Source organism: Nilaparvata lugens, chromosome 1 (assembly GCF_014356525.2).
Source record: "Nilaparvata lugens isolate BPH chromosome 1, ASM1435652v1, whole genome shotgun sequence".
In the NCBI taxonomy this organism is placed as follows: Eukaryota; Metazoa; Arthropoda; class Insecta; order Hemiptera; family Delphacidae; genus Nilaparvata; species Nilaparvata lugens.
Genome location: NC_052504.1, coordinates 77,278,299 through 77,303,556, shown reverse-complemented (window position 1 = coordinate 77,303,556; position 25,258 = coordinate 77,278,299). Strand labels below are relative to the sequence as shown.

The following is a 25,258-nucleotide window of genomic DNA, read 5'->3' as shown; positions in this document are numbered from 1 at the left end:
CTCTCATCTCACCTGTGTTTGCACTGTCTCTTTCTCGCTTCACCGGACACGAGTCTTCCATGCGATTACACTCACACACTTTTTTCTTTCTTTCTCACTCCTCTCTCCAGATACCATCAACCCTTGGCGCATCGCATCATGTGTAGTCCTGTCCAATCGTTTGCCCGGGTTAACCAATAGCCAAAGACCTCCAAAGCATCCACACTGAGGTTTCGAATTTCATGACAATCGGTGTTTTGTTCACAGATTTGTGTTTGTTATGTAGAATAAATTTGTAATGTTTGCTCTAGATCATAATATGGAACAAACCTGCTAAACGTCACAAATTTTCGTTATGTATATGAATTTGCACATTTAGATTAGAACCAAAATCAAATTTATTGCAATACTAGCCTATGTAAATTGAAATTAGATTAGTACAGATTGTTCCCATTTCTATTCACTGTTTCTTTTATTCACATTTCTTCCAAATTGCAATTATTCTTCTCTTCTTATCATTCAAATGATAAGTTTTCGTATAAATGCATGCAGTATTTTAATTTGTTCTCTTCTTCATTGATTGGTGAAATTTGGAACAACTTCTCTTTCATCAAATCTTAAAACGGTTTGGCATTTTGTACGAAAATAATTGATTGTATAAATACCTATGAAAACACACTAATGATCCCGATGTTCTAAAAAGATCTGATTTCGATCCCAAAATTTTCTCACTTGGAATTTTCTCACACAAATTTTCTCTCAAATGTATTCGCACATCGAATACATTGGGATTGGAGTTGAATCGACATATCAGAAATAAATCTTACTTGATCATTTATTTTGCTAAGGATGATGCTCACATGAGCTCCAGAAATCTTCGTGGGAAATAGAACTTATTATTATGAGGAATAAGTAGAGCTACAGCTTAAAGTGAGTTCCAAATCACCGGGAAGCAATTTTCAAATTCATAGATGGTATTTAGAATAGTTCGGTTCTTAAGAAGCAGGCGCATGGATCTTATTATCTTATCGATAGTTTATCAGTGCGACCAAGAAGTCAATCCCGTCCCCAATAATTGTAGCAAATTAATATCTTAATAAACATAATGGAAAGAATTATAATTGTAATACAGTAGAATAGTAATCAATAATTGTTATTTATTTATCCATTTGTTTACAACTACTTAATCAAAATTACTGTATATTGGAAGAGGAAAATCAGGCGAACCCTTTAATATTCCTCTCCCAATTTAGATTTCACTTCTTACTTAATTATCAAGTACTAAGAGCTTTAGCAGACTGAAACTACTTGATATACGGTAGTAGATATTTGGGGAGAAGCAGATCATGTTTGAGTTATTCAAATCGGAGAAATACGTTTTCATACAATACAAATTCATATGCAGTGTGACAGTTCATTACAGTTTGGTATTGCGGTGCGTGTATGCTCTTAAAAATGGCGCAAAACGAAGTACAGCCAACTTGAAGTAGTTGAGAAGCTGTAATGCCTGATGAGTGGTGGAAACACAATACGTGGTCTGGCACTAGCTATGGCACTGGCACTGGCACGCCAGTTGACGGAGATGGTGTTGACGGGTGCATCAGCCACGGAGGAGTGAGGACTTCCGTCGGCCTCTCCCAGGTCCCAGTCGCTGTAATCCGAAGCGAAGGCTTGCTCCACTCACCTGGCACTAAGTCACTGCTCTCGCTCCACTCTGCTCTGCCCGGCTCTTCTTCCGCTCGGAAACTTGCACAAAAATGTACTTCATCCCATCATTGAAAAGTATTTATCCTTACCGGAAACTTGCACGTAAATGTACTCCATCCCATCATTGAAAAGTATTTATCCTCACAGGAAACTTTTACTAACAAAATGTACTTGCACTTGTGGAATGTACTTGACTCCATCATTGAAAAGTATAGTCCTCATTTCATTTATTTTATTCTATTCTATTTATCCATTCAATCATTCAATATTATACAACTTACAGAAAAGTACCACAGGGATACCTCATGAGAGAATAGTTACTGTATGTATGGACGCTGGTGGATGATCAAATAAGCGGAGGACTATTAAGCTTAATATTAAAGATGTAAAATGTTACTAAACATGTTTAGAAATTTATAAATGCAAATAAAATTCATTGAACGAGCCTTAAGCCCCAGAGTTCCCATTTTGACTCCAGGCAAAAATCGTTGTCCGTCTCTGTTTGTGGAATAACTTTCGAACGCTTTGATCAATCAGCTTCAAATGTTAAACATGTATTCACAATTCATATTCAACTTCGTTGGACAACGAAATTTTCAGGACTTCATCCTGTTTCAGACAAAAAAGAATAGGCTCTCAAAATAACTATGTATTGTGTATGCTGTAGATTGACTCAATGATCACGAGAGGGAATAATCATACAAAAGTCATATGGAAAATTGTAAATTGATTACAACCAGAGAATTCAACAGCTGATAGAATATCAGCGGAATTTGAAAAATTTATTACTAGTGACCCCCTGGGTTTAAGAACTTGCTCATGGACTGATGTATTGTAATCTTTGAAACCCGCAACTTTTAAATATACAGAGTTGGTGGAAATTATGGAAACAGCTAGATATTTCTTTTACAAGAATAATATTTGACAGTAGGTTTCATTGGGGATCCTATTTTAAATGAAAAATTACTCTGTCGCTTCAACATCTTTGACCCTCATATGAATCCAAATTCATTTTTTCAAATGAGAAGGTGGTCAAGTGATACACATGATTTCGATTCAGAGTTCCAAGAGAAAATAAATGGCGAAAAAGCTTTCTCAGTACAGTACGGGTTTCATTATAGTCAAGTTTACTGGAGTTCAAGTTTCCATAACCTCAAAAGTATATAATTATACAGTGATAGAAATTGAAATAATAAGCTGAGGTATGCTAATTAATGTATAGATGATACAAGCAGAACGTTGATAGCTCCGTAACTTGTATGCTATTGGCATCTGCTAATTGAAATCCTTTCCGACGTTCCTCCTCACCACATCTATGAATCCTCATAGAACTTTTATGTGAACTGTGAAATTCTCAAAAATTGTCTCAACTAATCTTTGTGTGTCTCATTCAATTTCACACCTATAAACACGTTATAAAGAGCTTCATGAAAATTTCTCAACAGACTCCAAAATTGTGTGAAGAAAAAAGTGTAATTTATGCAAAAAGTGAAATTCCCATCGGGAACCACCAATAGGAAATATAGTGGGCCTAATTGAGATTCACCAGCTACTTCACTCAGGCAAGTGCGGGTGATACATTGGGGGGGAGGGGCGAGGGAAACCTACATTGTAGCTACTGATTATTTACAAAGCGCGCTCCCGACTCACCCCAACTAGTGGCTACGGTATGTCTAGTAGTCCATGAGGAAAAACAATCTCTCACATCCCTGTGAGTGAGTGTGTGGTTTGTGGTGTGTGTTTGTGTGTGTGTGTGTGACCGTGCATAAGCATAGTGGGGGTTGTCAGCTGTCGGACACTTTAGCATCCAATGAGGCCGATCGGTTTTCAACTCTTCTTCAGTCTTCTAGTGCACTTCATAACAACCATATCGGATTATAGTCAATAATGAAGGTGGGTGGACTTTTCGAATGAGTTAATATTATAAAAGTGCTAAACTTGAATATTCCAAGAATGTTTTAGTAGTTTTCACTAAAGGTTTTCAATCAATCAAATTTATTGAGAAGTAGTTACCTATGAGATTTGCTACTCTATTACTTTTGCGACATTTTTACAAAAAAATATTGTTCTAGTGAGCGAGAGCTTTCTTTTTTCGAGTTAAATTGAGTAACTTCAAAATTTTCAGACTTTTATAATTCAGCTTTTCTATGAGATGGTTATTTTCTGAGGATTATGATAATGTGAGGATCTGAGCCCAGACTGAAATTTGACTGACTGAATTTTTCATAAACTTCTTTAATTCAGCCTTTCTGTAATAACATGGTTATTTTCTGTGGAGTATGACAATGTGAGGATCTGAGCCCAGACTGAAATTTGACTGACTGACATTTTCATAAATGAGCTTAATGAGCATGTCATTAAAACTTCTTTAATTCAGTCTATAACGTGGCTATTTTCTGTGGATTATGAGATATGAGGATCTTAGCACAGACTGAAATTTGACTGACTGACATTTTCATAAACTTCTCAAATTCAGCCTTTCTGTAATAACACGGTTATTTTCTGTGGATTATGACAATGTGAGGATCTGAGCCCAGACTGAAATTTGACTGACTGACATTTTCATAAACTTCTTTAATTCAGACTTTCTATGAGATGAGGATTTATTTTCTGTGGATTATGACAATGAGACGATCTGAGCCCAACGACGAGGATGAACTCTTTCCTGAGTTTATGCATAGCAACTCGTTTTTCACGAAAAATGTTCTTAGCAGACACAGTGGCAAATGAAATTTGAGCGTAGTATTCCACAAATGATTTCCATGCTCATAGTGAAGTGTTTCAAAATAAAAAAGAATGTTAAAATGAACTGTTTTATCATTAACATTAGGCTATCATTGAAAAGATTAATATTATCATTCTCAAAATGATAAAATTCATTTATTTATTTATATTTATTATTTATTACAATTTAGTTGCGTAAAGCCACACATTTTTGAGCAAGGCTCAAGTGGCATGCAACATGTCAAGTTCAGGATCGGGATCCTGAGAATGCATTGCAGCACTCCTCTATTGTATAGGGACTTGCCTCTACCAATGTCCTGGTTATCTTAGATAAAAACACTTTATAACCACTACACAACCTAATATCCTCTGGAATACAATTATAAAACTCCAATCCTGAGGAATACGGTCCTTTTTCATGCAGAGAGAGTCTATGAATTGGGAGCTGAAACAAACATGCATTTCTACCTCGAGTTCTGTGTGCATGATTAATTCTGTCATTAAATATTATAATTCTTCAAAAATTTAAACTTATCAAGCAGAAAGTGATAATTATTCTTTTTACCATAAAATATTAAACTTATCAAGCAGAAAGTGATAATTTTTTTACCATCCCTCTTGAATGAAATTCATAAATGAATTGAATTTCAACTTGATTGAGTTTGATTTTCTTTGTTCCGTCGTGTGGGAATTTTCACGGTTGTTTAGTGGGGTCCAAATCTGGAGCCGCGTTTACATTTATTATATTCATTGGAGCCGCGTTTACATTTATTATATTCATTGGAGCCGCGTTTACATTTATCACATTCATTGGAGCCGCACAGCTATTTATTTCAGAGCTACATGTATCTAATCTATGTAGATACCAAAATACGAGCTCCCCAAATTTTTCTGTAAACATCAAAGGAACTCTTGCTACATGTAGCTGCCCTACCTGGAAGCTCTAAGTGACCTTCCTAGTAGTATCTAGTGGATATATGTAATCAACCGAGCTACATGTAGCTCATTTTCTTATGTAGTCCAGCTATATATCTTATAGCTCTTCAGCTACACAGTGTAAAAGCGACTTGATGACTCCCGCTCAAATGCATCGATGATTCAAAAAGTAATCTTATATTTACAGTATTCGTGAAATATAAACTTATTTAACATCTATTCAATAAGCTAATTCAGTGCAAAAACGTTGCAAAGAAATACAGCAAAAACACAACATTGATTTTAAGACTGGTTCTATCAAACGACCATTCTAGTGCACAGCAGATTAAACTAATACTAATTGAAATCAGTATTTCGATTTGATTTGACCTCTCCGCAAAACTATTGCGTTTTTATGTTAATTTGGATTGATTTATTACTATCACTATTATTATTATATTTGTTTCTCAAGACACGCCTCTCTATGACTGAATGTTCACACATTCCATATAAATTTTGTCAGAATCATTTTGTCGTAAACTTGTGGTAACCTTTGTTTTCAACAAAATTGTTGCTCCACTCAGTGTCGGTAGGGATAAAACAAAATTGTCAAAAACCAAAAACAAAATGTAAAAAACTTGTTGCTGCGCTCAAAACGAGCAGCAACTTGTAGAAGGTATCACTTCCCTTCAATTTGAGTCACGTTTTTTGATTTTATGGTTGATCAATGAGATCAAATACTCAAAGTAACACTCATAACACTCGCAGTCACTACTGATCACTCCCAGAAAGTTTTTAATACTGCATGCAGTTCCACCTCAGCTCACCACTCAACAGATCAATGTCATCTTCTTAAAGATCAGCTGTCATGTCACTGCTACTGTGTACATCTTTGGGTTATTTTTGTACAATGGCTGGTTATAATGACACAAACAGCCGCAGCTATAATTCATTGGGCTGACATTCTCAACACTACTGCCTAACTCAACTGCCCAACAGCTACAATTCTTTGGAACAAAGTTTTTCACTTTGTTTCTCCAAATTTGAGAACAGCAACTTATTTTCTACAGAGAAATTGACAACTTTTTGTGCACAACTTTAGTTGCGGACTACAACTTCAGTTGTAGAATGTTGTGGATAACATTTTGTTTACAGTTTTGGTGTAAACGCAGCTTTTAGTAGCTCAGAATAAAAACTATCAATCCGTGCAATGGATTGATGCTCCATGTCTGCTTTCTTCTTATTCAAGTACAATCAATGAACCAAGTCCTTTCATCCAAGTTCCAATAATAGTCAGGTTAATTCTGTTCATCAACAGAGGAAGTGACTGTGTCACCTATTGGAGGGAAAAGGCTACAGTACAGTAGGTGGCATAGTCTTTCAAATGTCCGGTCCGGCACAGTAACTTGAGCTAAGCCTTGACATTGTAGAAGGGATGGAGGAGTCAATGGACTAGAAAATTTCTTCCTCGGCCTCCAATTTGATCTCACCAATATTTCCGATAGTAACCCTATGAAGTTCTCAAATCACTTCAATATTTGCATGAAAAGGTTGTAGAATATGGAAATGGACGAAAAGTATCACTTGCAATAAAATTGATCTCCGTTATTTTTCTTTGGAACTGATGAGAAAGGCGAAATTTATTTTCCAACCCAAAACATTTCTTATTAGATTTTTATTTTTCATTTTCAGAAGATTTCTATTATTGCTGTTTGGCTCTCCTAGACATTACCTTTATTGATATATTATTATGATGGTGATTTCCTAGACATAACTCTACGCCCCCTGGACCACTACCTCCGCAACCAAAGTCGTAGTGCATTCGTGTGACATCAGCACAGGTAGGGCGTCTACACCAATAAAAATTCGTTGATTTCAGCTGATCTATATCAGCTAGAGTTTTTATTGATCTAGGAGCCCTACCTGTGCTAACGTCACACGAACGCACTACGGCTTTGTTTACGGAGGCAGTGCCTGAACCCGCAAGAATTTGAAATTGATTTCAAAGTTGAATTTAACATGGAAATCGAAACCTAATAGCATTTCGCCTTCTGTATCATACTCAACATTGATTTATTATTTTTCAAATATGATTAGCCGCTTATTTTATGGAATTCATTAATGAAAATTACATTGAATGCAAAATTCAATTTAATTCCTCATTCTATTGTGAAATATAGTATCAATAAAATGTATATCATACAATCAAATTGTATTACAATTTATTGTGTTTACAAGTTGATGTAAACTGAATTTAGGCCAGTATAATAAGGAAGTGATTATCCCTGGAGTTATAGCTGTATCCAATCTCACAGATGCAGTTCAACCACTACCTCCGTAAACAAAGCCGTAGTGCATTCGTGTGATGTCAGCACAGTTAGGCCTCCTACACCAATAAAAATTCGTTGATTTCAGCTGATCTATATATCAGCTAGAGTTTTTATTGATCTAGGAGCCCTACCTGTGCTGACGTCACACGAACGCACTACGGCTCTGTTTACGGAGGTAGTGGTTGAGCCCAGCTGCTCTGGCAATCACGTGATTACAAATCACTTCACGCGGCTTCAGAATCCATCTGTTAACAGACCCGTTCCTCACACAAGCCTTGGACGACTTTTTCGTGCATCATCCACTGAAAATTAAGATTATCAAAAAATTATTTGAAAAATGTATTTTACAATAGATGGAGCTACTGACAGTCGATACACTGTAGTCATGCAATATTATTATATTATCTAGCTAGCCGAGCTTACCACTTCTAGTGCCGGTTGCACAAAAGCCGATTAAATTTTAACCATAATTAATTCAACGAGAACCAATCACAGAAGCCGTCTTATCATAAAGGCATTCTCTGATTGGTTTTCTTGAAATTAATTACGGTTAAAATATAACCAACTTTTGTGCAACCGGGCCCTAGTGTGAACAGCTTTGGACAACCAAGAACCATGAATCAGCCTGCACACAGGGACAATGACACTAACTATCGCGGGAACGCGGAATTAGAAATGTTCGGAACTCAATGTATATGGCATTTCCAATTCCAGAACAGCTGGTAGACGCTCAGTGGAAGCTATCATTGTGCCCGAGTGCTTAAGATCCAAAGGTATGCTTTTTCTGGCTAGAAGAGCCAGTTCCTTCGGAAAACAGAGCTGTAGAAATGCGTACATTGTCAATCTTAATGATGGAGCTAATGCAAATAGTTCACTCTCGATTGTACTCTCATAGTTGAATTGAAGTTGAATGTTAAATATATTTATTTAATCATTCAGAATTACACAACTTACAGAAAAGTACCACAGGCTTACACCTAAAACGGTTCCAATTCTAATTTACACAACAGTCCAAATTTAGCTAGGTTATGTTTCACTTCAACTAGGCTACACACTCAATTTACAATTCAAAACACACAAAAATCATTTTATAATTGAAAATGTAGATTTCGATCCCATCTTGAATTGAAGGTTCGTTAATCTTTTTTCCTTCCACTACTATATTCACCTTAATTTTCTATCCCGTTACGGAGAGTCAATCCTGATACTAGGGCCGCAAAGCACGTAATTTGCATGTATCATCATGAATGAATATGTGTCTCGTTTCAGGTGCATGCTTTCGTACGGTAGTGATATAAGAGCGCCGAAGTGAGTGATGATGGAAGAGCTAGGAGGTGCGTCACCGTCACCGAGGGATGTCACGCAGATGCGAGTCTGCACAGAGTTGCAGGTCACAGGCACAGAGGCGTCGCCCAGCTGAGGACGCGGTCCGGTCGAGCAGCACCAGGAGGAACAGGAGGAGGTTGTGCAGGAACAGGAGGAAGTTGTGCAGGAGCACGACCTCCACCAGCCTTCCTACCAACGTCTGCGCTCCTTCAGCATGGGATCTTTCAACGGGTGAGTTGCCGCATTTACCTCACTAATTTTTATCTAGCTCTTAATATTATTTGAGTTGCAGTATCATTCGAAATATCCACTTATACTTCAAGGAATTATAATCTTCATCTGACTTTATAAAACCGGCTACTGTCAAGCAAATCGGAAGACATTCTGAGTGGAGTATTACCAATACCTATATCTTGACTTTTTAACATCAAAATGAACTTTATTCCGAAGTGAAAAGTGTAAATTTAAAGTATTGTGCTCACTATAACCTTAGTGTATGGTTTGCCATTGGGGAACTTTGGACTATTATATACGGCGAGGTGGAACTAAGTATTACTAAGTAATATTACTTCGTAATATTACTAAGTACTATTACTCAAGTAATAGTAGGTATTGGTATTACTCAAGTCAATGATAACCGAGCCTATGTTTACTTAAGCCAATGTTCGCTCAAAGAATGTTTACTCAAGCCAATGTTCGCTCAAAGAATGTTTACTCAAGCCAATGTTCGCTCAAAGAATGTTTACTCAAGCCAATACTCCGCTCAGAAAGTCCTCCGATTAGCCAATTTTAACGAAAATCTGTTTCTCAGCCAATCGTAGAGCATTCTAAGTGTCGTGTGGGCTTGTTTTTACGCTCGTCAGTGGCCAGGTTAAAAGTGATGGTTTGTGACATCTTGGGGCTTTTGAACCGTACTGAATAAATTATTGATATCTTATCCTCACTTCCTAGGGTGATCAGTTTCAAGATTGCAGTAGACATTATTGTTACAGGTTGCAGGTTACCGGAAATATGTAAATGCCATGACGCTTATTTGAACAGGTTACAGGTACAAAAACTTAGCGTTTACACATTTAGGGGCCACTTTTGAAGAAGGAAAATCCAAATCAATTTGAGAATTGTTAATCGGTGTCTATGTTGTCATAGTGACCTTATGAAGTAGCAGGCTGGGTTTGGAAGATTAATCAACTCTCTGCTTGCTTGGATATATCAGAAGCTTAGTCTCTTCGTGCCTCTCCACATTCTTGGAGAGGGGCATGTGGCGGCTACTCAGCATGCATGTGTAGCATGCAGGTACATGTGTAGTCATGCTACCTGGCATGGCTTGGCTACACATGCTCGTGTAGACCATTTTATCAGTTCTTTAATAAACTTCCAATGTATCGAAATTCTTACGGACAATTCTTGAGTATATTCTAACTTTTGATTCTTTTTGACTAAACATAACAACTTATCAATCATAAACCCAAGAAAATTGTTTTAGTTACTAGATTTTTGAAAAATACGAGATATTTTTCTTTAAAAATTTCACTATAAAATATAATTATTTTATAATAATCATTTGAGTAATTCATCAATAAAAGTATAGTAAAACCTAGCTGACATGTACTATATCATGAAAATGTCATTTGCTAATATCATAAAAGAAGAGGGATGAAAAGCGAGGTAGTTGAGATAAATAGTAATAGAATTGAAATGAAATTAGTGTGAGTGTGTCGGATCAGATTTTCTTGAATTGGAGTAATTGAACTTCATTTATATAAAGCAAACAATAAGTGGTGAAATCATCGTTATGTTTAGCTAAACAATTATTACGAACAACTAGCTGTTTATAGAATGTCATAACACAATTCAATGAGTTCCATTGCATTACTTGAAACTATACAAACATCTACAAGTGATTTTTCATGTAGAAATAACAACCCGCTAGTTGCTAGTTGATCAAGTTTTGAAGTCACGAGCACTCGAAGCTGCTGTTGAAGGGATAACCGACGAAAAATGAATTATATCCAAGTGTTTTATTAAAAAAAATATGAAACCGATTACAAAAATTAACTGTATTGCTATTTATCTACGAGTGCTTCACATCGACGAGCAATACAGTAATTATTTTTCCTACAGTTACGTTGAAAAGTGGCCATTGCTGCACTGATTACAGAACGCAAAGAATCACTTTTCCGCTCTAGTGCGGGAAAAATTTTTCCTGCACTCCAGATTTGCAACATGGCAACGCAAAATAGTTAGTAGGTTAAATGGAGCACCAGTGCAGTAAAATCAGAATTAAGTTGGTAACTGTGGTATAGTGTGGTGGTGCACGTTATAAGAATCTTAATGGGGTGGACTGTGGTGGATGACAGCAGTTGACAGCACACAGCCATTCAAACACACATACTACATTCTATTTTATTCATTAATAATAAAATTACACAGATATACATTTGATGCATTTCAGGCAATTTTACCCATAATTACCCACTTTTCATATTCAATGGTAACTGTAGGAAAAACTTAATGTGAAATACGTGCGCAAAGTTCCTCTGCTGCACTCAAGAAACCATTCCGCCCTCGCCTACGGCTCGGGCGTAAACGTTTCTTACGGTGCAGCAAAGTGGCACTTTGCGCACTAGTTGCACAAATAACTAATTACGCAATACGGTATCAACCTATAAGATGCAGAAATAATAAAATTATGTACAAAAATATTGAGTCAACTATTTCACTATTGACTTACATATATTTCACTATTTTCATTTGACTATTTCATTACGTATTTCACAGTTGATAAGTCAGTAATACGACAACTTTATAACGTAATTCGAAATGTCACATATAACTTCATTAATAGTTAATGTAAAATTAATAAAAACAATAATTATTTTTTTCGCGTGTATTGATTGAGCTCCTATTTAAATCTCTATTTTTACATTAAAATAATTTACCATTATTATTGTTATTTCTACATGAAAAAATCATTTGTAGATGTTTGTTGAGTTTCAAGTAATTCTATGGAATTCATTGAACTGTGACATGACATTCTAATTTACAATCATTACATTTTGGCTAAACAGATTTTTTACAAAAATGTCAATGCAGGAATTTTTGAAATCTATGAATATAACTTATATTCCCTATTCTAGTTTTTATCTTCCTCAATTGTTTTATTATTCAATTGATAAACAGGAAAAATGATTCCGGATAGCGTTTGGAGAAGGCGCTGATTCTAGTGTTGTGTTTGGGAGGAAATTGCTTTCGTTCAGGGTTCAGGGGCAGAGTAGGCAACCGTCAAAACAGAGCACCGTCAGAACAACGTGGAGATCACAGCCCTCACCGTATAGGCTTTTCTGCGTTGTTTTGTCGGGCTCCACCAGTTTGTAGCGCTGCTAAAGCAGTAAAATATTTATGAAATATTTATTCACTCATAACAGAAGCGTAATGAAGACTATTATTGGTCGAGTAGCTATAGACTATGACAACATTGCACGAGACTTTTCTTATTGCTCATCGTAATTATAATACATCGCTCTTCAGCTCTATTGCCACTGGAATCTAGTAACCACTTACATTTTTGACACCTTGAAAATTTAATAGCCTACTGTAAATTCCAATTACTATGATTAATCGAATAAAACGACTTATTTCCATCAAATGAAAAAAGAGCAAGTGTGCAATAATGAACTGTACTTGATTTGCTTTGATAATTTCATTGACAAAAATGAAATTTCATTTCATTGGAAAAATGATCTATCTTGTACTGTCCAGTGAATATAACTTCTCTATTATTTTGTGACCTCTAACAAGAAGGAGTGAATTGACTCGTTCATGAAAATCTATATCTTTCCGAAGCGCTTTTTTTTGGAATTTCTGTAATTTGAGATACCTACTTGAAAAGTAGCCATTTCAATATGAAAAAATGAAAATTCGAGAAAAACTGTATATTTTTTAACATTTGATATATTTTGGAAGTGATAACAGAAGTCGGGGTATTTCCTGGATTGGAAAAATCGTGGTTCACAACTTAAATTTTTTTCAAGAATCCGTTTACGAGGTACCTGTTCTGCTACCCCCACCACATCATCATCATCATCTTCTTACAAGGATTAGGCTCTATTGACCTGTACCGGCATCCATTTCTTTCTTGGTCTTCCTATGCCTCGCTTTCCTTCGGGTTTGTATTCCCATGCTAAAATTGGGAGCCTATTGGATGGCATTCTGAATAAATGAGTAGACCAATTTTCCCGATATTTCTTCAGAATATCCAATAGCGGTTCTACATTCAATTCAGCTCTTATGTTGTCATTCCTTATTTTATACAGTCTACTACAACCTTTGACCCCTCATAAAAATCTCATTTCAGCAGCTTGTATACAAGATTATGACCCCCACCGCTACTTGAAGAAATAACTTCAAAAGATAGGCATTCTAGATAGCTTATTGACACAAATAAAATCTAAATAAATTAGAATTAGCACAGAGTTTAATGATATATAACTTTGGATGATTGGTTGAAAACTATAAATCAGTCGGTTAGAGAGATTGGACACTCTACCTTGATTTCATAAGATTTTTCAGGTTAAATGATGATTAAAGTAGATATGTTTCAAATAGTATTCGCAATGTGTTTGAATAGCAATAGACAGTCGCACATTACTGAAGGAGAGTTTTCGTTTGTGCGTATTCGCGTTCAGCCGCGTATGTGATTAGTCAAAATATCAACTATCCAAAAAATAAATCGTACTCATTCATATCATATTCACTCAGTTGATAGCGTATTCAGTATTAAATCTACTGTAATATTAAATGGAATGGCGATTATGGCGTACTATCAACTTTTCAAATGATAAAATATGATACAAATTGGTACGATTTAATGTTTTGGAGTCGCATAAGCAGCCGAACGCGGATACGCACAAACGAAAACCCACTCTTCGAAAACTCATTATATGAACTACTACGGTAGTTTTGCAGTCTTTTGCCAGAGAATCCTATTATAAGTGTTTCCCAAAAAGTTGAAATTGGCTGTTAGGATAATCTGTGCGTCAATGATTATCACTATCCTTTGCAACAAGATGTAAAGAATACATCTATCAAACACTACATGATTGCTAATGAATAGGTAAGGCGTCCGATTTAGGCATCTGAATCGCAACATTGAAATAAATTTGAAAGATAAGTTGTATTATTCCTCTAGCGACATTTTTAAGAAACGTAAAAGTTGTTTTGCAATCGAATGGAAACTCGCGCCATCAAACTTTCCATGGCGGTTGAAACGGCTTTGGAAAGGGGAACAAGAAAGCTAGCTGGTGGCATGATGAGATTTGTGGTCAGCGTTGTGCTTTGGCGGTGGACTCTGCAATCGGAGAGCGAAGTATCGGTTGTCTGCTAACTGCAGTCTGCAATGGTGCCGGCGCACGCGTGCTGGCTGAAGGGGAGCGACGGACGCCCGTTGGAGGCGGCAGGCCAACCCTCCACCAATCACAGATCAGCTCGTATCCATGGACACATCGTGGCCCCGCCCCTCGACAACTTATCGATTACAATAATTCTACTTCCGACTATTTGCAGCCGAGTCGCTCTCCAACTGACTAGAGATATAAATAAAAGTAATAAATGTAAGCCAGCACCTTCATTCGCCAGCTTGGAGGTTGTAACAGGCTTCAAAATACGAATAAAAATAACCAGCCATCTTTAATTTCCAGCCGAAATGAGTTACCGTCGTTACAAACGGAACGCTCGAAGAGTGCTAGAAAATGTTGAAAAGATTAATTTATTTATTTTATCAACACTGACAAGGACGTTGTTTTTCAAATATAGTTGATCATGAATAACGTGTTTCATCGTTGTTGAATGACACCCATTTATTATACTTCAGCGGAAAATATCATGTATCAAACAATAAATAGAGCTTTGAGGTGTCAGACATTCTTTGTTCAAATTTTGAAATTATCCCTTGTTCCAGAGAATTGGAATTGAGTCTATAGCTTTCAAAGAAAAGCCTCTCATAGTTAATTATAACAATTGGAAAGATTTTAGGAAACCATTTACAATCAGGGCTTACACTATTCGCTTGAAAATGAAAACTTTTTGGAAAAAATGTGATTAATGTATGAGAGCCTCTTCAAACAAATACTCTTCTATTAGTTTTCTATGAAAACTTAAGTAATTTATTTTCAAAAACACGTATGATATTTCATTACTGAAATAATTTTCAATAATAAGGGGGGATCTTCAAGTAATCGCCAATAACAAAAACAAGCCTAACATCAGCTCTAATATTGGTAATTATTGTGATACGCTTCAATGATCCTACTAGCTACTTTATAGCCTATTGAATTCACCTAATAGACTGAACAAGTTCAATGAATTACGTAAATTACAAGTCAGTATGAAAGTGAGCATTGGATTCACACACGAAAAATGGATGGTAGAATTGAAGCTGCAGAAATGATATTTCTTTGTAGTGTATTTGTATAGCACTCTCTAGGTGCTTCACTAGAATTTATGAAATTATGAATACTGATTTGAGAAAGGTTTTATCTGTTTCTCCCTTTACATGAAAAAATCCACAACATAGACGCAACTAGTGCAGTTATTCCAATAGAATGCCATTTGGAAGAATGCCTCTGACAGCTCAATACTGAAGATTTACTAGAGAAAGATTAATAAATCAAAGCCGAACAGGAGAGAAAATTTATAATCCGGAAAGAGATAAATTTATAAGCCTAATCCTTGACGTGAAAATTATGATGATAAGTCGCGATTTTTATGATGATGATGATTCTCGATTTTAAGGATTCGTTTGGACTTATTTATGCGATGCTTATGAGCTGATAATTCTATCAGTGTGTTTCAGTACGTCTTAATCTGTAATTGGATACTACAAGAAAAAGCCAATTTTCAATAGTACTAGTGGGCTAGTGGAGAAAGTTTCTGGGGATCGAATTGCAGTGCTGTACTGCAATATCCCTACCTACGGAAAATAAGATCGTTCAAATATGATAGCAAAATAAAATTATTGAATAATTATCACAATAAATATCAAACCAGATCCTTGTTTAATTGCTGTTGAAATGAATAATTCTAGCGATATTATAGCTGAAATCTCTAGAAAGTTTTATCTCAGCTCGCCGCCTATTCTCTCCTAATCGACGAACTCTTGGATTTCCCGATGTTTTGGTGACAGCTTGAGGCTGGATCAGCAGACAATTTAATCAGTAAACGTTTCATAATCACTTCTCGATGATACTGAATCCACCTCCTGTATGTCCATCATCCTTCATAATGATCTTCTCACTAAAAAAACATCAATCACTTGCGCACAAGCTTGCTTGATTACTATGAATAAAAATAAGATTAAGAATCTTCATTATCATAGACAATGATAGCAATGCCAATGTTGTATCAAACTCAGGTAGAGATAAATAGGCTACTGCTAGCAAAAAAGATACTAGCAATTGAAAAATTGAATTATTTCACAAGATTAAACATAAGAGAATTGAATTGAATTGCACAGTGTAAGTTTAAGCTAAAGCTTAAACAAAATCTGGATTTTTTTTAGTTTAAACTGAAATTCCGTTTGCACAGTATTTAAACTCTGTATTGAGTTTAAACTCTGGAAAAGTTTAAACCTTCAAAGCAGGAGGTTTATACCAAATAATTTGGATTAACTTGACATCTGTAAAGATTTGATGGGAAAACAGCTGATAGTAAATTATTTTTCGACGGTTGTTTTTAATGCTTCTGTAGACGATAATAATATTAAGCTATAGTAAATCATTATTTGAATGTAAAAATAATTATAATGGAGGAATTGATAGAAGTTTTCAATGCGATTGATAAAGATGACTGCGAAGAAATTTTAAAACTGAGAAAAATTGGGCAAAAACGAATTATTTAAATTTCTGGGATAATAGAGAATTTTCTTAACGGTTTTGCTTGAGTAAAGCAACTGCCAATCCAGTATTTGATTAAATAAACCACTTGATAGAAAATAAGACAATCTTTAACATTGGTCTTTGATTAGGAAACATATTTTTAATAACACATAACTGAGATATTTTGCTTTCTAGAGATTTCTAATAAACGAGGAAGGCCATAGTAGATTTAAGCGTAACAAAATCGCTTTTTTAAAAACATTCTAAGATATATTTTTTGGTGCCTACTAAATATAAGTTTGTATCTAATAGTAATATAACATTTCATCATTTTTTGAAGAATTTCTTGATCGCTTTTCACTTTTATTACTGTACAGCTTACAGCTCTGTGGATTTTGAACAAGGAAATAGTAGCTACATAACCTCAATTTACTGATGGTTTGTAAACAAATAACAAATAACCTGTAAAAATCAGCCTAAACGATGACATTCTATTACCAACTTAACGCTAAACTAGTTTAAATTAAACTGGATTAGTAAATGCACTGAGAAAACCGATTCAAGTTTAAACTTTCAGATCAACTTAAACTCGATTAACTTAATTGAGTTTAGCAATCTATAATGTGCAAACGGCCCTTAACCAACAAAAATTAGCGATAAAATGATTGCCATGCCATTACTGCTATAATTTCAAGCCAATTGAATAATTGCAATATTGATTTGAGCCAACATTGGCTAGGATTTTGTTGGTGAGATTTGAGCATTGATTGTTGCAGGTTAAACGGTGAGTGCGGCGGCGGCGGCGATGGAGGCAGCGGTGGCGGAGGCGGCGACACGTGGGTGAGCGGGGGCGGTGGAGGGGCCACTATGATGGACGGGTGGGGCTCGATGCCGCCTCCGGGTCTGGAGCAAAGCTGTCAGTCGCTGTGGCCGCCCCCGGACGATATGGCCTCCTTCTCGCTTCTCGACCTCGACCCTTTGGCCACTCTATTCCCGCCAACCACCTATAAGTATGTGTCTGAGAATATTCTATCATGTAATAATATTTCAAGTATGTCCCTAACTCACTATTTCATCATTTTCTATTGTATATCGATAAATATTCCAGCACATAAAAGTACAGTATAACAATTGCATAAAGGAATTCAATTTAAAATTAAATTCAAAGCCTTCCTAGATTATGAATCACTCCAATTGGGAAAGCATTAATTACATTCCCCTTTTCTACATCACAAGCATATATTGTTTGACCTTATTTGCATTGTGTACTTACATTTATTCTTTTAGCTTTGTGTTCTCTAATTGTGTTTCTCTCACTTCAGTGTTATGTTTGCTTCTGTTTCTTGTGTGTGAATGAATTAGAATTGTATTAGGCTAATAGTGACTTCTATTCAACCTCTGGCTTGCAGATGAGTGAAAGAGAGAGAGAGTGTTCTTAGTTTTTTGTAAATTAATTGGAATTGTATTAGGCTAACAGTGTCTTCTAGTAAACCTTCAGCTTGCAGATTAAGTGAGAGAGAGTGCTCTCAAATGAATCAAATTATTCGTCGATAGTATTTTTGTGAATTGTGGAATGCAAGTGTGAAATCCAAAGAGAGTGAATTGTGAATATTACCAGCCAATTAATCAATGAATTTCCATACTTCGGGCTATAATCTCTTATCTTTCCGTAATCAATAGATGACAGACATTTAATATTATTTAATCTTCGCCATTTTGTATTCTGAGTATAGTATTGTACTTCTATTTGACCATAATGAAATTGATTATATCTCGAATTGAATTTTGAACTGTAGTTTCGTACGTATTCCAATATGTTTTCCACTGAGACTGAGAAAAATATTATAGTTCCAATGAATTCAATCTTCATTTTTGATAGTAACAAACCTCGATCCATGTAGCATTGAAGCTGGAAGTTAGTAGTTTCTATTTGCCTACTTCGGAAATGGATGGATATTTTTCTATCATCATAGAAAACATGACTAAAATTGAAACTAGAATAGTGAGGAGAAGGATTATTGAAACAGGAACTAATATAATACTACTTACTAACTTTACTCTTGAAAGCATTCAACAACCTAACATGAAAATAATTTATTGTTGCTTTTGAAATATATGACATTTTAGAATAATATGTCATGATTATGATAAAGAGATAATTATGATTATCTTGATTAACAAATCTATAAAGAAATAGGATATGAATCTAAAAAGAATAATATGTTATGATTACGAAAAAGAGATATGATTATCTTGATTACCGAATCTATAAAGAAATAGATAAGGTTGTGCTTCTTATATCAAGTTTCTTATACTTGAAAACATATTAACTGAATATTATGTCAATTGAGTATAAGTTATACCATGAAAATGGAATACCGTACCAAACTACCCAATGCTTTCACCAATCAACATGAAACTTTGAACCCATATTCTAGGAGTTTTCCTAATAATTTGCCACGGTTGCAAAACAGTTGCGTAGACTTACCTCGAATGTGTGTGCGCTCGAATCACACTTCAATGTGTGCGATTTGATGCATATCTTTGTGCATTATTATGTATAGGTAAGCATTCAAGCTTGTATGAGACTTTCCATTGATTCTTGGTCATCAATTCTAAGAAACTACAGCTTTCCAGAAATCAAATGTGCTGTAGATAATCGTTTGCTGCCTTCACAATATACCTTACTTCCCCAGTTAACGATTTTCTCTTGCTATATAGACTATCAAAGCTATGTATTCAACATTAAAAACTGTAGTCAAGCAAAATCGACAGAGGATCTCTCAGAGTTTTCAGTTCGCATACGATTAGTTTTAGGGTTTCTACGTGACTTAACTTCCATTTGTTATTAACAAAAAATTGTCTGCTACTGCTTTAAACATTTTAAATTGTGTTTGATACGACGAGCCATTCCTCGACGAATGTCAACCCAAGGGGGAATGCACAAGATTATTTAATTTTTCATGTTTTAAAAGAGCTGTACTATGAAGGGTACAAAAGTAATAGGATTTGATTTGATTTTGAGTTATACAGAGTGGGTGAAAAGTCCGATAACGGCTTAATATCTCATACACAAAGGTAATTTGATGGTGGATCCTACTCAAATTGAAAATACTACGTTACTATGACTTTAAAAATATGGTCCGCCATCTTGGTTCCGTCATATTGAATGAAACTTTATTTTTTTAAATATGAAGGTGGTCATGCGATATATGATTTCGATACGAAATTTCAAGAAAAAATGAATGGTGGAAACCGCACATCGATAGCTCAAACCTATCAGAAGCTATTCACATTCTTAATCAATACTATCCGAAGCAGAAAGGAGAGAAAAAAGTCCGAGATCGGCTTAGTATCTCATAAAAGATTGTGATTCTAAGGTGGGTGTGATTGGGGATCCCTCTCAAATTGAAAATACTACTTTACTGTGACTTCAAAAATCTGGCCCGCCATTTTGGATCCGCAATATTGAATGCAACTTTATTTTTTTAAATGGGAAGGTTGTCATGCGATGATTTCGATACGAAATTTCAAGAAAAAATGAATGGTGAAAACCGCACATCGATATCTCAAACCGTTCAGAAGATATTCACTTTATTAATCAATACCACTTATGTATTTCATTTCTGATATGCATGATATTGATTAATAATGTGAATATCTTCTGAACGGTTTGAGATAACGATGTGCGGTTTCCACCATTCATTTTTTCTTGAAATTTCGTATCGAAATCATGTATCGCATGGATCCGCAATATTCGCATGACCAATATTCGGATATCGCATGACCACCTTCCTATTTAGAAAAAATTAAGTTGCATTCAATATGGCGGATCCAAGATGGTGGACCATGAGCCACAAATGGCGACCACAAGTGCTCTCCTAAAATTTAAAAATTGTAGATTTCTGTTATGTGTTGTAACACGTGCTCTGAACATATTGTATTTAAGAATATGAACGCTCGAAGAGCTAGAATAATAAAAAGAACCATTTCTCGAAACTATTGGGAATGCATTTGAATAGCTTACCTAGACAGACGCTGGGGCATTATTCTTTTGAAAATAGTTCGAAACAAAATCATTCTTTCATAGAAATTTGCTAACAGCATTCCTAACGTCAGTCACAGACACATTTACAATAGAAACCACATGGCCCACTGTGTATTGTGTTAACCCTTGTATATATCTATAGCATAAGTTGATGGCAGGTAAATGAAGATTGTGAATAGTGATATAGATATATAGTTAGGAGAGAAGTAAATATAGATAATTATGTAGTTTACAATGTAACCACGTGGTTAGCATATGCTACAATTTTACCACGTGGTCAGCATATGAATATTATTGAAGCAATTATTTGATGATCAGTTATTTGAATGGTGATCACATAAAACGATAAACATGATATATGAGTAAATGTATTTATAAATTAGGTCATGAAGTAGATTAGGCTATATGTATAAAGTATTCAACGAATATAATGTTGTACAATAAATTATAATTTAATAATTATTATAAGCTAATTAAGTTAGTTGAATCCGAATTCATAGGCTAAGGACAAATTTGTAAATAGAATAAATTAGTATATTTGATTGAAACATGTTTATTTATTTATTTATTTATTTATTTATTCAAGGTGATACACATACTATAATTAGGAAAGAAAAAACAGGCAAATTGCCCAAAACTTCTTCAGTTCCTGGATTTTCACATATTAAAAATAGTCCAAACAATTACGTTAAGTTCAAATTTTGATTTCTGCCAAAGTTTCCGCACCATCCGAGGAAGATAACACAGATATAAAATTGATTTTGAATTTCACAATGTTGATATAAAGCCGAAAAACAATAATCATAATAGGGTGTCATAATATGTTGACAATGAGTATAAGAAACCTGCTTAATTAATTAAGTAGTAATTGATTGGTATCTTATTAATTTGATTTATTCAACTCGATTGTAATGATGTACTGTATGACATTGTATTTTGTTCATTTTATGTATTTATTATTGAAGTATTTGCCATATCAGATTTATAAGATTGATTACTGTATTAATCAAATCAATGCATTCAATTGTCAGTATCCAAACTTCAGAGTTTAAATATTGATAAAATATATGATATCATTTGTTTTAATAATGAAGGGGAGCCATAGTTTAAAATGATATAACATAATAAACATTATAGTGAATTCAAATTGATATTTGAATTCAATTTGTAAGCAGAATATTAGCTGATGAGTTTGAGGGTAGGCGGAGCTAGAGGGCGAAGGGTGATGAGGGGTGGAAAATCGTGGTTCTAGTATATAAACAGGCAGACCCTGTCTTGCAAGTTAGTGGATGTGAGTTGCTGGGAGTTGCTGTTAGTTGCTGTGAGTCTCTTGGATTTTGGACAGTGTTCAGTGTAGGAGTGAGTTTTTGGTCTCAGACTTCAATTATCCTATAGGGAATTGACTGAGCCAGGTAAAGATTGTATTTAGAATTTTCAATTTTCCTCATTTCAAATCCACACCATCCCACCCTAAAAAGCCCAAATAAGTATATCAAATTTTATAGCATTATAGTAAAGAGCAAACTTAATTATTACTTCTCTTTAAATTCATATCTAAAGACACAATCTTAATTAATTTCTTGAAGCTTACAGTTGAAATTCACTTCTAAGCACAAATAATAGTTTTTTAAAGCAAGGCTCCCCTAATCATATTCATTCTTTAAAATTTATCAATTCTCTTATTTTTGACTATAATCATATTTTTAACTAGAGTTGTTCAATATTTTGATTTAATTACTTATTTTTTAAGTGACCTGATAAAAGTAATAAGAACTGTTTGTTAAATTTTGTTGTATAAAATTAAACTTGAACTGTAGTACTTTCGAAAACTCCATAATCTTGTATATTTTGAATCATTACTATACTTAAATCAATTTTATAAATTTTCTTAAATTTAAAGTTTATTAATAAATTCATAATTAACCTTTGTTTTGCCTTTCACTTTATACATTACCTTACACTGATCTATCTCTCTTTATCCTTTTATCTTCTATACTATTATTAAGTCAGTGAGTGAAATATAAGTATCCACACAGTGAGTGAAATTATAGTAAAGTAATTATTTTATCAATTCATAGTAATTGATTGGCGCCGGGCAAAATACCGTATAGAGTGAGGGAGTTCGAAACCCACTCTAAACAAAGACCGACAGTGGAAAGAGTTCAACCATATCTTTAAAGTCATAGTAAAGTAGTATTTTCAATTTGAGTAGGATCTCCAATCACACCCACCGTCATGAGATATTAAGCCGTTCTCGGACTTTTCACTAATCCTGTATATTCCAGTAACAAGATTGTTACTAATTATTAAGGTGAAACCCTAAATTATTGAGGTGCATAAATTAATGGATGAATATGTTGTTTTGGCAGTGATTGCTGCGATTGCAGATCAGAGATGGGAGTGGGGGGAATGGTGGACTGCAAGCAGCAGCAGCATCAGCAGCACCAGCAGGGAGACATGGCGGCTGATGTGCTGCTCAGCCTCAAGCATGCAGTGGTGCACCCCTCGGCGGGAGGGCTGCAGTCCCCCGGGGGCAGTCACCACCACCACTACGCCGCCCCTCCACCGCCCCCGCCATCACAGGCCTCCCTCTCATACACCGTGCACCCGCATCAGGTCAGTACATATTAGTAGCTCAAAGCAAGCGATTATTCATTCATTTGAAACAAATCAGTTTGCATGTGTCTCTACTTCAATATCATTGAACGAACAAAGCGAAGTACTATCAAGTATATACTTGTTTAATACATTAACCTGAATTATAAATGTAAAATCAAAAAGCAACTCAAGCAGTTCTATCAACAGCCGTATCATTTACTTTCTTGTTTGAGGCTACTTGTATTTACATAAAAATATTGAAAATGGAAGTAACCTTTTTAAAATGGAGTAATTTATTTTCACTTGAAAAAATCAATTTCCCATAAGTTAGAGTGAGTGTAGCCCCGATATTCATCTGTAAGCACCTGTATGCAGTGTATGCAGTCGATGGTTCAGGCCATAGAGTCCGGCTATTGCCAATCTTTGGAGACAACCTTGTGGCGATTTTCAATATTGATCTATATTATTGACTTGATTTACTTTATTACATGTATGACGTGTTGTCTGATTGTTGCACAGATGGCGGTGTCGATGTCTCCGGGAGGTGGAGGCGGGTGTTATGGCGCACAAGGCGGTGCACAGTTCGGGTGCGACCAGATGTCGCCCATGGCACAGGCGCCCCCCGCACCCCCCTACCAGTTCCCCAGCATGTCCGTCAATGTCAGCATGAACATGACCATGCACGGCTACCCACCGTGTCCTGTCTCCTCGGTACACGACCAAATACCTCAAGTACGTAACTAACTCTTTCATTTAATCTGTATGTTTTATATTACGTTAATATTCATTGTCAATTCAATTTATAACTACATTACGGAACAAACAGGGAAAAGATGAGACACAGAATAGAAACCTTGGCGTAGTCTTCTGTTGATTTGCCTTGGTGAAGCATGCTTTGCTTATTTTTGTTCATATCTTGGTAAGTTTCAAACTGCTAGGCATTTCAATATCATCAAAACTGGCATCATCATGATCGTTATCGTGATTGGTAAATGTATCAGAGGACGTAATTCATCGAAACACGCATTCTTAGACTGATGTTTAGTTTAGTTAGACTGATAAATTATCCAGTGACCTCATGTGGAAGGGGTATAAGGATTTGTCATTTTTTTACTAAAATTCAGTTTTCTAACTAAACGAATTAAGAACAATTCGTTAGAGTTGAAGTCGATTGTCTGGTTCCGGCAAAGTGATCGTGGAATTCGGAAATTGAATAGAAGCAATGCTTCACTAGCTCCCGCTTCCTTTCTGAATCTTTTCGACTCCAGCCCGCAACCCGAGATGTGTAAACCTTCAACACAGTAAACTTTACTTGAACTCTATTCAGACTAAAACTCTGAAAGTTTCGAAGTTTTTCCCCTGATAAACTTCCAATTAAAAAAAAAAAACTTCAATCACAGCAATCACGGACAGCTATGAATATGCTGTTTATCATGGGCAACTCATTGGACTTTCAGTACGGTATAGTGTTTTGTCACGATAGAGTGCGTAGGAATGGATTTCATCCCCTGATACATCTACCGAATACAGAAAACGGTTCACTCAACGTTTTTTTCTTTGATGCAAATGAAAATTGAAGCGCCATAGATTAACAACATGCTAGTGATAATGGAATTGAGATTACAGTTTGAAACTTGGTCATATAAGCACAAATAAGCAAAGAATGCATCATCAACGTATCCTATTATGCAACAACTGATGTTGCATTCCGAATAATACAGTATTATAGTTGTGGGAGTAGCTGAAGGTTTTTTTTTTTT

The 25,258-nt window shown here is 35.3% G+C and overlaps 1 protein-coding gene across 1 annotated transcript in view; it reads left to right on the top strand.

Annotated features, from left to right (window-relative positions):
• The first annotated feature begins 3,364 nt into the window (after positions 1 to 3,364).
• The window catches only part of LOC111054721 (protein glass), a 32,130-nt gene continuing 10,236 nt past the window's right edge, over positions 3,365 to 25,258 (top strand). The window contains exons 1-5 of the mRNA XM_039443787.1: positions 3,365 to 3,579; positions 8,925 to 9,212; positions 17,629 to 17,862; positions 23,270 to 23,516; positions 24,018 to 24,230. Coding sequence (XP_039299721.1) covers positions 9,196 to 9,212; positions 17,629 to 17,862; positions 23,270 to 23,516; positions 24,018 to 24,230 — 711 coding nt within the window. The 5' untranslated portion in view covers positions 3,365 to 3,579; positions 8,925 to 9,195. The remainder of the gene's footprint in view (positions 3,580 to 8,924; positions 9,213 to 17,628; positions 17,863 to 23,269; positions 23,517 to 24,017; positions 24,231 to 25,258) is intronic.